Raw genomic sequence first — 16,318 nt, forward strand, 5'->3', positions numbered from 1 at the left:
CCCTTACTTCTTGTAAGCAACCGAGATAACAGATCAGGCTTTTAAAATCCTTTAGCTGTATAAAGTACATTGAGAACCCTTAGAAAGACGTTATTTTTACTTTAAAAGTATGACTCATAATGTGACTACCCCTTTCAACCTGAGATACTTGGGCATACTGTATAATAAAAGATGGGCCAGCTAGTACTGCCAAGATTTCGATGAGTGGTTTTTTGACTCTAAATCTCTTCTCAGTCCAGCATAGTAAAGACGGTTGTATAAAGTAGCTTCGGTGTTAAAAGAACATACCTATCAATACAATCCATGGAATAATTTATCATTCCTGCAGAAATGGAGAAATTCTCCAAGTCCTTGCACAGATAATCCTAATACACACAATTCCCAGAGAATTAACAGGGCCATCTACACTAGTAAATCCATCAAGGATAGGGTTACACTTCTTCTGGTTTGTTTTGCTTAGTGTTGTTTTCTGGAAGCCTATTCTAAAGCTCTAGCATGGTGCTCTAACGGTTTTCAGAGAAACACTTCCTTATTAAAGATGGGGGTGCCTCCAGTCATCAGCTTAAGAGCAAATTGAATGCAGCCCTTAGGCTCTCGGAGAGTTGCCAGTGAAGTCCTCAGTTAGGCTAAATGTTAGCGGCCCTCAGAAACAGTGTCCTATTAATAGCACAGAACCAGATGTACCCAAATGGATGGGTTTGGCAAAATCTGTGTGGAAGCTTCTTTAGAATGAAAACATTCTCAAGGGAAAGAGGAGTTAGCCTGTGCTCATGTGTTTTTACCTTACAGAACAGCATGTTTGGTTGTTGATATTTATTTAACCTGTTTATGAAAACAGAATGGCAATGTGGCAAAAAAGTGAAATCAATCACAGCAATACCACAGTAGTTGAATCAATACTAATGTGACTTATGCTGCTTTTATAATGTTAAGATCAATGTACTTTTGCCTCCATTGATTTTTCTTTTTTGTACACTATATTATGGAGAATCTGTATTTAAAGGTCAGGGTAAGACCCAAATAGATAATATTCTCATTTGTATTTGGGTAATAGTAATTATTACCCTGCTGGTATGCAGTTATTGTTAGTTTTTTCAAATCTATGTGATCATTTGTTGTAAAATACAGCAAAGGATCACTGGCCTATCTCATTTATTTTGTAAGCAATTATAATGCCAAGTGCAGTCACTGATGCTGTAAATTTTGCAAGGTAACATTAAGGAGAAGTTTGGAAATGCGTACATTGTACGAGATTTCACGTAGTGGCATATTCTGTGAATTTCTGGGGGTTTTTTTGGTTTCTTTTATCAAAGGTTATGGCACTTTACCTTACTTCTATGGAAATGTCGGTGATATTGTTGTAAGTCCCTTGCTGGTGAATTGCTACAAGATTCCACAGCTGGAGAACAAGGATTTGGATCTCCTCGGTTTGACCAGCAGTCAGCTGCTAAGTGTAGAGAATATGATACTTCTAACTATTCAGTATCTTGTCCAACTAGGTAAGCAACTTGTCATAAGCACTTGTTTTCATTTGTGACTGTCCTTTTTTCTCCAATTTTCTGGCTATTTTTGTGCCTGGAAGAGGTAAGTGGCTCCATCTAGTGCGTGTGACTTTGCTACTTTGTTCATCAGACTGAAGAAGTGAAGTGAATTTAAAGGCTGATGCTGCTTCTGATCTCCATATGGGGATTGACCAGGTCACCTTTGTGAAAATGGATTTGCAATGCAGATAACTCATTTGCTTAGGGTATCAAACCATCAGTTATCACAGCTCTTTCTAAGGACACTTGGTCTGTTTTATTCAGTTTTGTGACAAATGCTAGCAGATGTCTGATGGTCATCATTGTTTTGGTGACAGCACCGTTTACATGAAAACCACATTTGTTATTCAGACTAAGGGAAGTTATTCAGTGAATATCTCATTCTTGTAAATGTTTTTGAAATGGACCCTTTGCAAGTTTGAGAGCAAACCAGCAAACCACGTTTGCTTTCTTTTATTGAAGGTCCAGACATTTTTCCCTGCCTTAGAGTAAAATGCAGCAGAGTTAACAGCAAGGTTTTAGAAGTTAAAGAATATTGCAGGACAGTGCTGGGAAACTTCTCACAGCAGCTTCAACCTAAACTTCTATATTTGAAAAGATGCTGCTTACAGAGAAGTGTCAAGTGACTTTCGTGAAGAGCACGCTGCTTTTCCTGTACTGGGCTCCCGCTAGGCCATCTGTAATACATAATGGTATGAAATGTGCAAACATATGCCTATGATCTGGGGAGTAAATGTACTCTGTGCACGTTTAACCCATCTGTTCTTATGATTTGCTGTTCTCTGTTGCTGCAGTACTGTTACAGACAGGAAGGAGGCCATCTTCTGTGTTGTAGTACTCTCTGAGTGGCCTGTTTGCTTTATTTATCATTTTCAGCCTTAGTAGTCCATTGGATGCCACGTTAGAACTGACAAAGGGTTTATGTACTTTTTTACAGGCTGAATGCTTTTCTGTTGCCCTTCTCTCAGTGGGCTTAAATTTGTTATTCGAGGTTTTCGTCTTGGTTAGAAAATTTTAGAGTCTGCATGTTACAACCAGCTGCCTCACACAATTCTGGATTGACAGAGACAGCTTGCAAATTTCCTTTGGAGAAACAAAGACAGCTGATATGGCATTTCCAATTAAGAATAAATTACTTATTGTAACCTGTCAAGTCAGTGAACCCCCACTCCATGAGCAAATCCAACCTCAGATGGGTGCAGCAAGTCTATACACGTTGCACACTAGAGAAGGCTCTGGAGCTGAGCTGTGTCTAGCGAGCACCGTGCCTTCAGCATAAAGAAGTTCCCTTATTAGCAAGTGTTTAGTTTGGCTTTTGTTCTTAGCTGTGCAAAGCTGAATAGTTTTCCATTTGGCCTTATCTGGAGATGGGCGCCAGCACTGGAAGATGGAAGAGCCTCATGAGGAGAAAAGTAAAAACATTCTGCAGAGCCTGCGGATCAAAACATGTGGCTGGTTTGAATATTGCTACAAACGTAAAACTGTTGGAATTGTGACAGTTGTGCTGAACTAGAGCCTTTATGCCATTTTGTAAAATCAACGCAGATGAAAGGTGATTGGGCGGCAGCCAGCTTCAAAAGTTTTTGACAAGGAGAAGAGACAAATACACGCATAAAATAACAGTTTATTCATGTGAACCTTTTTTTATCTTGAGAAAGTAGGACTAAAAAGTTGTTCTTTCTTCCAGAGTATGTTATGAAAGAGTAAGATAAAGGCAAAGATAAAAAAGCAGACACGAGAATGAAAAAGATACTGAGCCTTACCTAATATTTTCAGATCTTACTACTTGTACAAAATATGTTTGCAAATGTCTGTGATCGCAGTTCATATGGATATTATTTATGAAAATGCTCCTTTTTTGAAAGAAGATGTATCTGAGAATTTCTTTCAGTTTTCCTGTAAGATTATGACAACGTTATTCATTGTAGCACAATGCTGTTGTGTCTTCAGAAATCAGCTGAGCAAGCTCACAATGATATTACAAATCAAAGCAAACAAAATAAGTACTCTTCTGACGCTTTCGTTTTAAACCTACTATGAAGACTGTACACGGTTAAAGCTGTGATTGTGAGCCATAGCACTGCTATAAATAAATTCCACTGATTGTGATAAAGGAATAAGTAAAAAAAGATCAAGAGGTATGTTTGATTTCAGTGGGGTTTTTTATAGTCTGTCTCCTGTACTCACTCAGTTTTCACGTTTGTTATCTTTGGCAGCGTTCATAGTGAAGTATTTTCAAGCTTTGTTTTTATACCTCAAAATGCCCATATTTGCAGCATGGGTTACATTCTGTCATTTGTATTCATCTGCCTTTTACTATTACTCTACCGTTTCTACAAACACAATCTCATCCTATGCAGCGCTAAGGTCTGTGTTTTGGTTATTCAGCTGGAGTGTATTTCTGGACCCTCTGTTACCTGTCTAGAATTACAAAATCGTTCACCCTTCTCTCTTGTTGTGGTACATTTGAATCGCTTTGATTATGTTCATGCCGAGACACCCAGAGGTGTTTTGTATCTGAATGCATATTCAAACTCAAGGCAGGAACAAGCCTCTGTCTTCAGTGCAAGTGGTATTCAGACACCCAAAGAGGTTATTCCAGCAATTCCTAGGGTCTTAGATGGTTGGAGGGGTAGTTCTCTTGCGGTACACCATGAGGGATTTCTACCCAGAAATGGGTGGTATTTGACTATGTTGTCGTAAATTGTAGGTGCTTTCAGAAGCATAACTATATTAATAAGGTTTTTCTCAGCTATGAATTTTATATGGGATTATTCTTTTTGCAGTTTCATTTTCTGAAGTCGAGAAAGATGATCCTTTGCCTACTCATTTCTGTAGAGAAGCTTCCAAATACCCCTTTAACTTTGACAGATTCCTGTATATGTGTTTATGAAACTGTTCACAATCAAAATTAGTATCTATGATTTTGTCTTTCCTGTCATCTGATCTTAGTTCCATTGTTTTTCTGGATAGTTGTTGTGGAGAAAGACTGCCATGAGCCAACTGTGGTATTAAACACTTTATTAATTTCAGAATATTTCCTTATCAGTTCCTTTCTCATAACTAACTTTATTTTTTTTAAGTTTTTGTCTTAGAAATAATCTGAATGAAATTCTGTGTGTTGTCATGCAGAAGTTTTTTTCCATTTGTACAATAATTTTTATTTTCTTGGTTTCATGGTGATCCTTGTGTCTAGCGCTTATCTCTTAAGTAACCCCCCTCAATCATCAAAAGCTTGCTTTTATTTCTTTTAGTTTATAACAACTTTATTGTTGTGGTTGGTATGTTAGAGTTTATTTCTGCAGATGATTTATCTCTTTATCAATAAAATGTCTATTTTTTCTGTTTCAAGATTCAAAGATCTAAAATACATGATGCTGTCTTAGAAGGGAAAAGAAAATGTATTTCCAAAAAAGAGAACTATAGAGAATTATGCCCATGTTTGTTAAATTAGACTCATCAGAACTTTTTGGTTTGCATCAAAAATGAAAACAGCCTTGCATTTACAAGTCTATAGTTGTCCTACCATCCTATGGTAATTGGATAGTGACACCCTCCATATGTTACTTCTCAAAAAGCCCAAATGACAACAGGCGGCAGTTTTTACAGATTTTGTACTATAGGTTATTTGCCCACTCCCTGCCCTGCTTCTCACACAACCTTTCTGTTTCCTTTTCTCCAGTGCTCCTTTCGCTTGTTTTCTTTGGCTCTGAAAGAAAACGAAAAACCAAAACACAGCATTTCACATACCTGTGGTATTTAAGTCCCCCTTTTTAATCGTAGGAAAGCAAGCTGCTGAAGCGTGAAGCTGTCTCCTTTGGCACTGACATGGGATCTGGGAAATCTAAACTATTGTTACTTTTTACTCTGTTTTCAGGAATATTTTTCATCTGTTCCCGAGTATCTTTGACAATGAGACAAATCTTACTGACCAAAATATTAATTGAAGCTGAGTTTGGGAGCTTGATTATAAAATAGGATAGCTTATATTTCTGTTTGCCAATTCAAGTTTGCAATACAGTTTACAAAGTCTGGGGAATGTAGATCTAAAGTTGCACGTACATCTTAACATTAGAAGTTTGAAGATTTGCTAAATTAAACTAATTTAACTAAAGAAAAAGAAGAGGTTAAACATGTTTGTTTATATCCGTGCTTAGTTTACTAGTATGCATGATGAGAAAAAAGCAAAACGAAGACCACTTGACAGGCTTTGTCATACTGCATGGCTGCGATTAAACTGTGAGGATAAGCATTTAGGTTTTCTGCTGCAAAAACATGTGGAGGCTATGTGATTAATCCTTACTCCATGCAAAAAGCACATGTTTTCCCACTCCCTTGCTTGTCCCAACAGTTTCTGAAGGTAGAAAAGCTAGGAGTAAGATGGAATTGGTTATTTAAAAAAAAAATAAAATAAAAGGAGATGGTGGGAGCCAGAGATTTCTAATATGAAAAAGCAAGAATATGTCATGTGGGTGGGCATCCCCTCAGCTGCGAGTGGGTTTTGTAAATGTAAAAAGTCCAGTGAAGGAGCTTGTCAGATCAAGACAGACATGTGATTATTCCTGGTTCAATAACATTTTGATATGAAATACTGTTCTTGTGTTCATTTGTTTTCAATGTAGGTCCTGACCAGATACCCCTGAGGGAAGAATTTGAGCAGATCATGTTGAAAGCTATGCAGGAGTTCACTCTGAGAGAGCGATCCTTGCAAATGAGCGCACAGTGTATCTCTGTGTCACCAGGTCAACTCCCTTGGCTTGCTAGGTTAATCGCTAGTGTGTCCCGGGACCTCGTGCATGTGGTTGTTACCCAGAACTCGCTGGCAGAGGGCATCTCGGAGACCTTGAGGTCTCTCAATGAAATGAAACATCAGCAAAAGCTACCAGATTATGTTGTTGCCATTTGTGCATCAAAGATACGAGGAAATGAATTCTGCGTAGTAGTCCTAGGTGAGTATATTTGCAGTACACTTCAAACACCAGTGCAATTTTGCTGAATTAATTTTTTCGAGTCACCGTTCCAGCTTTTAAATCCCTTTTTTTTTTCTTTTCATTGTCCTTTGCGTTGTTACACTGCAATGTCGCAGTGTCGTTTCAGCTTTTAAATCCCTTTTTCTTCTTTTTATTCTCCTTTGTAGTACTTGGAGTACTGATGTCCATGAGGATCTAGAAAAATAGCTGTATGCTAGTCATTACTATTCCTTGAGAGGCCTGAAACTTCATTGTTCGTGAAATTAGGAAATACTTGAAGTGGCGCAGTTACAAAATAGCCAGTTTGTCTTTCTCTGTTTTGTGTAACAGCTGTGCTATTTCACATGGCAATACTGGATTGACCACAGTCTTCTGCAGACCACTGTAAAACAGAATGTGCTTTTTATCCTTTTTACCGAGTTGATTTTCAAATTCCACATTGGTGACTGGCTGTGATGTTTGTGTGTGCATGAGTATGTCTGGGTGGAAGTGAGTTTTGACGACTACTCTTTCCTTTGTAGGCAGATAAATCAGTAATGTCGACTGTTTACTTTTTTCACACTAGGGATAATTATTTTTTTCATATTTAACCGGAATCCTCCATTCCATCTAAGGTACAAATACTTATTTTGCATATCATTTGTCAGCCAAGTGTGCAAAACTATGGGCAACAGTTTTCAAAGAATGTGCTACGCTGATACAACTAATTCTTCCATCACTAGCAAAATAGACTTGGGACTCCTCTCCCAGTCTACTGGGTAAAGGCAGTGGAGATCCATGACTGAGGATCAGCATGCCCCACGCCTCTAGGATGAAAAGGATGTGTTGATAGTGCACTGTATTGAATATTGCTCTTGCTTTTTTCCCCCTCTTCTCCAGGTCAATATCAATCTAGGGCACTGGCAGAAAGCATGCTCACCACCAGTGAATTTTTAAAAGAGATCAGTTACGAGCTCATCACAGGGAAAGTTAGTTTCCTGGCATCGCATTTCAAAAATACATCTTTAGGTGAGTCATCCTACGAAACGGAAGTTATAGCCAAGACAGTCATTTCTTTAGGGTGGTGTGTCTCCTGTTCAACAGTTAAAGCACACACGAATACAGCTCTGCCCCTCTCCACTGAGAGGCATTCTTTCCTGCTGTCCACTCACTGCATGTAAAGGAATGTTCGTCTCCTTCACCTGTGCAGTGTGAGTTACTCATCCTGTGGCAAAACATTTTTAGTAGTGTTTATACTGCTGAATGTGATGGCGGGACACCTGTAAGTGCATGAGTCTTCTCTTGTTTGTGCTTTTAGCACAGGTTTTAGAGGTTGTTTTGTAGTGTGTGTTTCTTTGTCATCATCAGATGTCACTGCTAGCCGTAAAGGCACAGAGCTGAAATTATTCAGCTGTGGTTTCTTTTCTTGGAATTCATTCAACTGGCAAATCAGTAAATAAAAGAGAAAAAGATTCCCCCTCCCTCTCTTCCGTGTATCTCCAGTCCCCTGCCCCTTCACAGATTCGACATCAGCTATGTGAGAACATGTGTGTATGTAATGTTCTACGTTGTTTGTCTGAAACGGCTTCCAGATAATTTGGTGTTGATAATTCTTATCTAGGTGATGATTTGGACAAGCTGCTGGAGAAAATGCTACAGCAGCGAGGGGAAAGTGTCATTATTCCTTTTAATGGAGATGTTAGCGAGTGTGTGTCATCTCAGGAGGCAATTGCCATGGCTTCTACGCAAGAACCAGGTAATTTTTTTTATGTGCAAGACATGAAATAAGTGAGTAGTTTGTTAACTGTCAAAAAGAGCGTGCCTCAGAAGAGTTTGAGGGCACCGCTGCAGTCAGCATGTCAACCTTCAAATATTAATACTGCCAGCTGAATGTAGCAATACAGCAATCTCTCAGACAAAAAATTCTCGGTAGTAACCTTCAGCAACTTCTTCTCCTATGTTTTATAATTCCTAAACTAAAATACGCGATCTTCTGTTATGCACTAGGCAGAGTAGAAAAGATCTTCCTTTGTGATCTTGTCAGTGTGGACTCATCTCACCCTTTTGCACCTAGAAGAGGAACTTGGGCTTAAGGCAGAGGGGAACTGTGTTCTCATTCTGATCTCCCCAGGTGTCCTCCCATTTCTTAACTTTTGATATTCCTCACTTTCCACATGTAAAGTGGTAATAATATGTACTACAGGCTTGTGCTCTGAGGCTTAAACTTTCAGGGAAAGCATTTTAAGATCTTGGACTGAAAGTGCTAGGCAAGTGTAATCTATGATTTGCTTATTTGAGATGTATCTTATTCAGCTTAATATGATGAGACACTTAGGTGCAAAATATCACCTAGAATTACCTATCAAAAAATGTTAATTATCATTTTCCCATTTTGGAATTCTTCCATTATTGAGTTTTAACCATACTTTCCTTTTCATATGACAATAATGGTAAAAGATACACTGAGCTGTTGAGAACACTGAGATTCTTTTAGGTCTAGCATCAAAGCAAATTCACCCTCCAGTAAAGCTTTTTCACTGTGAAAGAAAGGTTTGCTCTTGATTCACATTAGTTAGCTTAAATTGATCAGCTCAGTGTTAGATCTGAAGGAAAGCACGGTGGTTTATAGTCTCCACATGGATCAGGAGACCCAATTAGGAAGGCTGACAGGTACTTTATTCTGACACCCCCAGGAGGCTTCCTCACAGGATTAATTTGAAGGGAGAATGATCTTTGGATTCTGTTATTTTTTTTGTTCTTATTATGTAATGACGTGCAGCAGTGTTTTGGTTTTTTTTTTTTTTTTAAACCTTCACGTTTTCTGTAACAATTATTTTGAGCGAGTTTTGTCTTTAAAATATGGCTGTACAGTGGTTGAAGCTACTGAGAATTTGCCTGAATAAAAAAAAAGGAGAGGTAAGTCTCCTAGGCAGTGAGAGGGACCTTTCTCCCATAGTAGATCTACTGAAATAAAGACCGAGGTGGGTTTGAAGAAGAGATAAGCACGCACACACACAGAAACACACGTGTGTCTATATAAAACGAACATACCAGGTTTTTTCCCCAAACACTTTCCAATTTTCATGTAAGTTGCAAGATTTTATAAAGTGGCTTACTACTTAAAAACACAACAATAGTTCTTGTGTATGAAATTTGCAGTAGTTTTGGATTTTTTTCTTTTTTTTTTTTTAAAGAATTTTGTCTTAGGTAATTTTTATGATAAACAGTCCATTAATCAGAATTTAATTTGTAGTAGGAAAAACTGACATAAACAAAAACCGTAATGGCATTATAGGACTTAATTTGGTAATCTGCAAGTTGAAAATATTCAGGGCCTAGTGAAACATGGATTGTTTGGCATAGAATTTACCTACTGGAAATACTGAAATATAGGAACATGCTTTTTCTTTGAGGAAACATGAACGCTCTGGTACATGTCCATAGAGAGCAAAGCTCCAGCCCCCCAGTTCTCTGAAGCTAGTGTTATATTGACATTTATTCAGTTCAAATAAATCTGAGACTAAAATTTTGTTAGCAATCAAGAAACCTCCAAAGAAATAAATGCCCTCCCCTGCCAATGATTCGGATTTATTGCCTAGGTGAGTTGCTCATCTTCCCTTCACAGTGTATATTGCTATCAGTCAGTATATAGATGTACGGCTATCTCAGTCATGACTTAGAGTGGGGCTCAGTACTTCAGAGCAGAGATGATGTACAAATTAACTCCCAGCTGACCTGCTGTCATGTTACAGTCGTTTTTGACAGAATTATCAATACAGGCTCAGTTTCCTCAGATTAATAGGCGTACTGGCTCTCATCCCATCGTGCCCTGAGCACAGCAACCTCAGCACCCATGGCTGGTTCTCCCAGCAGGAGTGATGGAGGGAAGCTCCTGAAGGAGAACTGCAAGTTTCAGGAGAACATTAGACCTCTGTGTGTGTATATATATGCTTTTTATGTATGTACGCATACACATCTTTTATATATATATATGCATGGATATTATGTGTTGGTTCATTTAACAGTATGCATTTCACTGTATTGGTATTGAGGTTTCCTTGGGTTGCGCTGTTAAAAATCTCTAAAACACTTAGGGTGTTTAAAAAATGGGCAATATTGTGCTTGAGGTCATCTGATATATTATCAAAAAGTTGACATTTGTGATCTGGACCCAGCTCCTCCAGAGTGTTGAGACTTATTCTGGTGAGTGATTTTTTTTTTTTTTTTTTTTTCTTCCCCCTGATAATAGAGGGTAGGCTGTTTGGAGGGTCGTGTTTATTAGGGGGGTGGGAAAGTAAACATGTTTCTTGTTGTGTTTTGTTTTCTTTTTCAAACAAACACACTCTAGATTTGGATGTTGATACGTTCCAAATTTACCAGCCACAGCTCACAGTTGCCAGAAAGCTCTTGTCCCAGGTTTGCGCCATAGCAGACAGTGGCAATCAGAGCCTGGATCTGGGCCACTTCAGCAAAGTAGACTTCATCGTTATAGTTCCCCGTTCAGAAGTCCTGGTGCAGCAGACCCTTCAACGGATTCGACAATCAGGTAAAAGGGAGGGAAAAGAGACTGTTAAACCAAAGTATGTGGTGTTATTAAATCGTATCTTGTATAAATGGAGAAGTACGTTGCTCCAGCATGTATTTTGTATGTCCAATATTAGCTCCATTAGTTGTTACAATTGATGAATTCTAAATATCTTCCTTTCATAAACTGGGCCCGAGCTGTACTACGTGAGCGTCAAAAGAAATTGCCACATTCATGCCGTTCTGAGGAATGTGTGACGTGGAGAAGCATTTACCTGTCAAAACAGGGAGGGGATGAGCAAATGCAACTGTTCAGATCTTTTATCCCTTTAGAGCTGTTAGTGCTATTTGTTCTAGGCACGCATTTGTGCGTATGCTCTCATATTAGCACAGACATATGTGCAGGAAGCTCTCTTACTAGGTAGATAAATGCCTGGGTAATACATACACGTTGGCACACGGTAATTGCCATACTGGTTCAGATGGTGAGGTTTCTTGTCTGGAGTTCTGTGTCTGACCATGGCTAGTACCCAATGCTTCAAGAGGAGCAAGAAAGCCTTAGCGGACATGTTATGGAATATGTCCCCCTTGAGAATGACCTCTGTTATGCACTCTATTAGTGACTGACATGTCCAGAAAAGCATAAGAGTTTCTCCGGGGAGAAAATTACTGTCAAATAGAACTAGGGACTACCTGTGTAAATGTTTGGTCCTTTTAGCTCTTAATCTCCAATTCAATCTGGGAGTAATTAGGTCCTTAGGATAGTTGTGTATTTAGGATTTTTTTTTAATCAGCTGGACATTTTTTTTCTGCCTTCAGCTTTATCTAATAATACCTTGCATTTACATTTGAAAAATATGAATACGAGCTTCTGGTGTAATGCGTCTATGAGTGGGTTTGGGTAGCTGTTGGCTTTTTTCCTCTTATTTTCTACTAAAAATAAAGCTAAACAGTTTCACACTTTGTGATTGTGCAGATATGCCCTAATATTGCTCAATATTGTGATCCATCTCTGTATTTTTTCTTCTCTGCTTTGTGCTACTTTACTGGTCAAATGAAAAGAATAAAATAGATTACTTGAAGTACGGGTTTCTTTTTCTTTATGACATAACTTTATGGGGGTTTTGTTCCATTCCTTGTTTTTTCAGACATTGTCAGACTGCTACGCACTAAATCAGAGTTTTTCTCCTATCTGTTAACAGAATTTCACATCTGTTTGGTTTTTTTTTTTTTAAACAAATGGGTTTTACTTTACTTTTTAGAATAACTTTTAAAAATCATTAAAACCCTGTGAAATAGAAAATTGACCTACACTTCACAGTAGCTTGTTGCTACTTATTTAATTCAAATGGCATTCAAAGCCATATACATTATGTCATGCCTACTTTATGAATATGACAGCAATCTATCATTATAAAGACTGCTAGATAGTAGTTGTATTGACACAAATGTTGAAGCAGGGCATGAAAAAAATGATATGATATTATATTAGCGAGAGTCAATTTTATATAAATTTCTGACTTTTGCAAAGGAAAGGTCAGGATAACTTTTTCTGACTCAAGCAGGATTAATGTATTAGCTAAACGTAGGCAAGTTTGGCCTAGGATCATGGAGCATAGCCAACTGAGCGCTGCTCTGGAAGTTTTTGTGGAGGCCTGATTATTTTTTTTTTCCTTTTTGTTAATATGAGAAGTCTTTGAAAGGCCTTCAGGCACTTTTTGGAGGAAATCCAGAAGCCAAGAAGCACATTTCAGGCCTCATTGTGAGAGAAAAGGCATTCGGATAATCTTCTTGCTAGGGCGTATCAGTGATTTGGCTAAGTGCTGATATTGGTGGACAAATGGCAACCTGCAGTTGACACTTCATTTTTAGATGCACTGAAAGGAAGATACCTTTGTTACGTTCTTCTTTCTGACAGGTGTCCTTGTGGACTTGGGTCTAGAAGACAATGGAACGGCATATCAGAAAGCTGAGAAATACGTGGTTCGGCTAGACAATGAGATTCAAACAAAATTTGAAGTTTTCATGAGACGAGTGAAGCAGAATCCCTATACGCTGTTTGTGCTGGTTCATGACAATGCCCATGTGGATTTAACAAGGTAGTTGCTTCAATCTACCAAAGGAAAACCATCCTCTCCCAGTATCTTTTAGTTAGGTTTTTCAAAAGACTTACCATCTTTGACACCTGATGCTTTCTCTAGACCTGAGGCATTTTGTGCCTCAAAATCAAAAATCATCTTTTTGCTTGCCCATTATATTTGTTAACTAATTCTGATTCAGTTGGAGATAGGTGAGACTAATTTCAGATTTTTGGATCCCTAACAAGACTGTTTTTAGGGCTAAGTGCTATGGTACTGAAGTCCAGGAAAAAGGAATGAATTTTGCAACTTTCTTTGCTCTTCTTGTCTCTTTTTCCTATTCCCCTCCTTTTTCTCTACTCAAACCCAAATCTCTCCCATGTTCACAATCCACTCATGTTTTAATTCATGTTTTTATCCTTGATGATGATGTTGTTTTTTATATAAGAAGGCTTACAGACCTTTAACTCTGCATCATTTGAAAAATGCCGTAGCTACTGTAAGAATTTAAAAAATTCTTTTTTTTACTGTAAGGATTTAAAAAACAGCTGTGTTGAATTTGGTTAATGTTAGTTATAAATAGAACAGCACATACACGCATGTGCAGAAACACTTCTTCACACTGATCACAACTTTACTATGGAAAAAGAAAGAAATAAGTAAAGCTAGTTATTATGCTTTTGTTCCATGAGTAAACTGAGGAGAATAATCCTAATGTGATTTAGACATGGTGCATAAGGCTGTGAGATTTAATTTGAATTTCAGAGTTATAATAAAAAACATACTTTCCTTGAAGGACAGCTGAAAATAGATTAAAAAAAAAATTCTTCCTACCTCGTCCCCCCATCGCATTTTTGTTACTGTCTTTGCTGTACACTGGATTTGGAATTCCTGAATATTCTGGAGGCAAAGGTAATTCCAGGAGATGGAAATCAGAACATGAGGAGACTTTCAGGTTCCCCAGTCTTTTAAGGAGAATGTTTCAGGCTGGAAAATCCACTGGATTTTGTAAAATTGTTACTGTATCCTAACTCCACTGCTCATGGAACAGTTTCTTAGTGAGAAGGATTTCTTCAGCTTTGGCTTATTTTTGTTTTCCTCTGCCTGATGCTCTTTGAAATTGGCATACTGATTCACCTTCTCACGGTCAGCAGATTTTGTTTCTTTGTTTAGGTTTTTTTCCCCTGTTGCCTGAGTCTATCCACAGAAAACACTCAAATCGTTTTGACATCCTTCACCCTTCCAAATTGTTGTTTGAGCTGTGATTCTCAGTGCCATGGTCATTTGGAAATTTTTCTGCAGGAAGAGAGTAATCTGTTGAATCTCAGGATGTCAGTAAGGCAATTCTTTGCATTCTTATCTCTGCAGTGCCATTTCAAGTTCCCTGTCACATGGTGAGCCTAGTCATGGTCTGGCTGATAGAGTTATTAATTGCAGGGAGGTCCTTGAAGCATTCAACCTCCTTGTTCTTCAGGTCAGCTCTTTTCCTTATGCCTTGCAAACGCAGCAGTCCAGGATCAGCTCTAGCAATGAGGTACATTGGATACAATTTGACACTGTGGTAAGTGTTTAATTGTTAATTTTAACTGTGAATTTTAATGTGGACTTCACACTTAACAGAATCTAGCAGATGTGCATTAAAGAAAAATGTTAGGAGGGAGCTCTTTCTCTGCTGGAGTGTGTTCTCTCAGGCTCCAGGTGCACAGCCCTGGGATGCTGATGGTAGAGGTAGCAATGACATTTAGGCCCATTTAGAACTACACATTTTTCTTTGTCCAGTCATGTAATACTTTCTACACTCTGGTTAGACAAAGCGATGTAGACATGCCATAAAGCTCTGGAGGTGGCCTTCCGTTTTCAAGCAGTCTGACTTTTGACTGTAAGTTATATGTCACGTAGCCTGTCAAGTCTGTTCATTACTTCTCTGTTACTAATAAAAGTTGTATGCTAGATTAACAAGTTATGGTGTAGTAGATGCCATCATTGTGCAGAGAAGAGGTGGGAAAGGTCTGTTGGACATTCTGCACATTAGCTTTTTTTCGCCAATTCAGACAGCTGATTCTGAGGATGTTTTGGCAAAACCTGCTTTAAAAAATAGCCTTTTTTCCTATTCCTTGTTTGGTGTATTTGTATCAAGTTTGACTTTATTGTATTGAGTGGACCATTGGTTTCTGTAAAGTGTCTTAAAGTAGTAGCTGTAAAAAAATTAGTTAAAGTCAAACAAACAGAATAGTGGAAATGAGGGAGTGAATGAATATTCAAAGCTTGCTTTTTGTTTGATTGTTACTGTAAGCCATTGTGGTCACCTTCTGTAAAATGGTTTAGACAATTTTTTGTTTCCTGAAAGTAAAAAAAAAACAACTTTCAGTCTTATGATTAAAAAAACAACCCACAAAAAAAGGGGAGGCTGTACGTGATTAATTACATTCCTGGTGATTACTGGTGATGTAAATGCACTGGAGACCATGTTGTGCTTCCAACAAAATCCTCATGAAATTTGAGGCAGCAAATATTCTGCCTTTCTGATTGCTGTCTGCAGATTTATATTCCAGCAAAGAAATGATCATTTTCTGATTGCCATTACAGATGTGTAGAATCTGACAGTCAAGAAGAAGTTTGGAAATTAGTACTTCCGTTTTTAGGTTCTGTTTTAAATAGAAATGAGATAACAGTTGTCAGGAGATAGAAAGCCAGAGACAGGGAGTCAGAAAATAATTAGCAGGATTCTAGAGACCCCTTACATTCACAGGTAAGAATTATATTGAAAAATTTGCAAGGACCTACACCTGTCTTTCCTAGCTGTAGACAAATAATAAGTTAAGTAAAAAAACAATTTAAATATTATTATATTCTTTGAAACAAGCAAATAGCATCACTGAGGGAGAATGAATGAAAAGAAAGGACACTTTGGTTCAGAAAATACTTTCCGCTTACTTTTTAAACAAAAGAAATTAAAATTGGTTCCAGTTTCCCTTATGTTTTTGCTGTCTCTGTATGGAACAGGATGATGCAGCTAGTGAAGACAAGCTGTACTTTGGTTTGAATGAATACAGCAAATCCCTCCAATGGGGCGTCACAAGTCCCCTTTTGAGATGTGATGAAACCTTTGAAAAAATGGTCAACACACTTTTAGAAAGGTAAAGAGTAACATGGGAGCTTGGGATTCTGCTTAATTGGGATCTTAAGGATACAGATACCTTTATGAGCCCCATCACAGGGGGATGAA

At 38.1% G+C, this 16,318-nt stretch overlaps 1 protein-coding gene across 7 annotated transcripts in view; it reads left to right on the forward strand.

Annotated features, from left to right (window-relative positions):
- Positions 1-16,318, forward strand: part of GREB1L (GREB1 like retinoic acid receptor coactivator) — a 143,262-nt gene that overhangs the window by 101,776 nt on the left and 25,168 nt on the right. For all 7 annotated transcript variants that reach the window (XR_012585715.1, XM_074576807.1, XM_074576808.1 and 4 more), the window contains 8 exons: positions 1,314-1,499; positions 6,164-6,490; positions 7,391-7,519; positions 8,112-8,246; positions 10,839-11,036; positions 12,933-13,113; positions 14,461-14,653; positions 16,096-16,229. Coding sequence is in view for 6 of the 7 variants with exons in the window: in XM_074576807.1 (XP_074432908.1) it covers positions 1,314-1,499; positions 6,164-6,490; positions 7,391-7,519; positions 8,112-8,246; positions 10,839-11,036; positions 12,933-13,113; positions 14,461-14,653; positions 16,096-16,229 (1,483 nt within the window). In the remaining variant the exon portion in view is untranslated. The remainder of the gene's footprint in view (positions 1-1,313; positions 1,500-6,163; positions 6,491-7,390; positions 7,520-8,111; positions 8,247-10,838; positions 11,037-12,932; positions 13,114-14,460; positions 14,654-16,095; positions 16,230-16,318) is intronic.

The sequence above is a fragment of the Larus michahellis genome, chromosome 2 (genome assembly GCF_964199755.1).
Source record: "Larus michahellis chromosome 2, bLarMic1.1, whole genome shotgun sequence".
NCBI classification, from domain to species: domain Eukaryota; kingdom Metazoa; phylum Chordata; class Aves; order Charadriiformes; family Laridae; genus Larus; species Larus michahellis.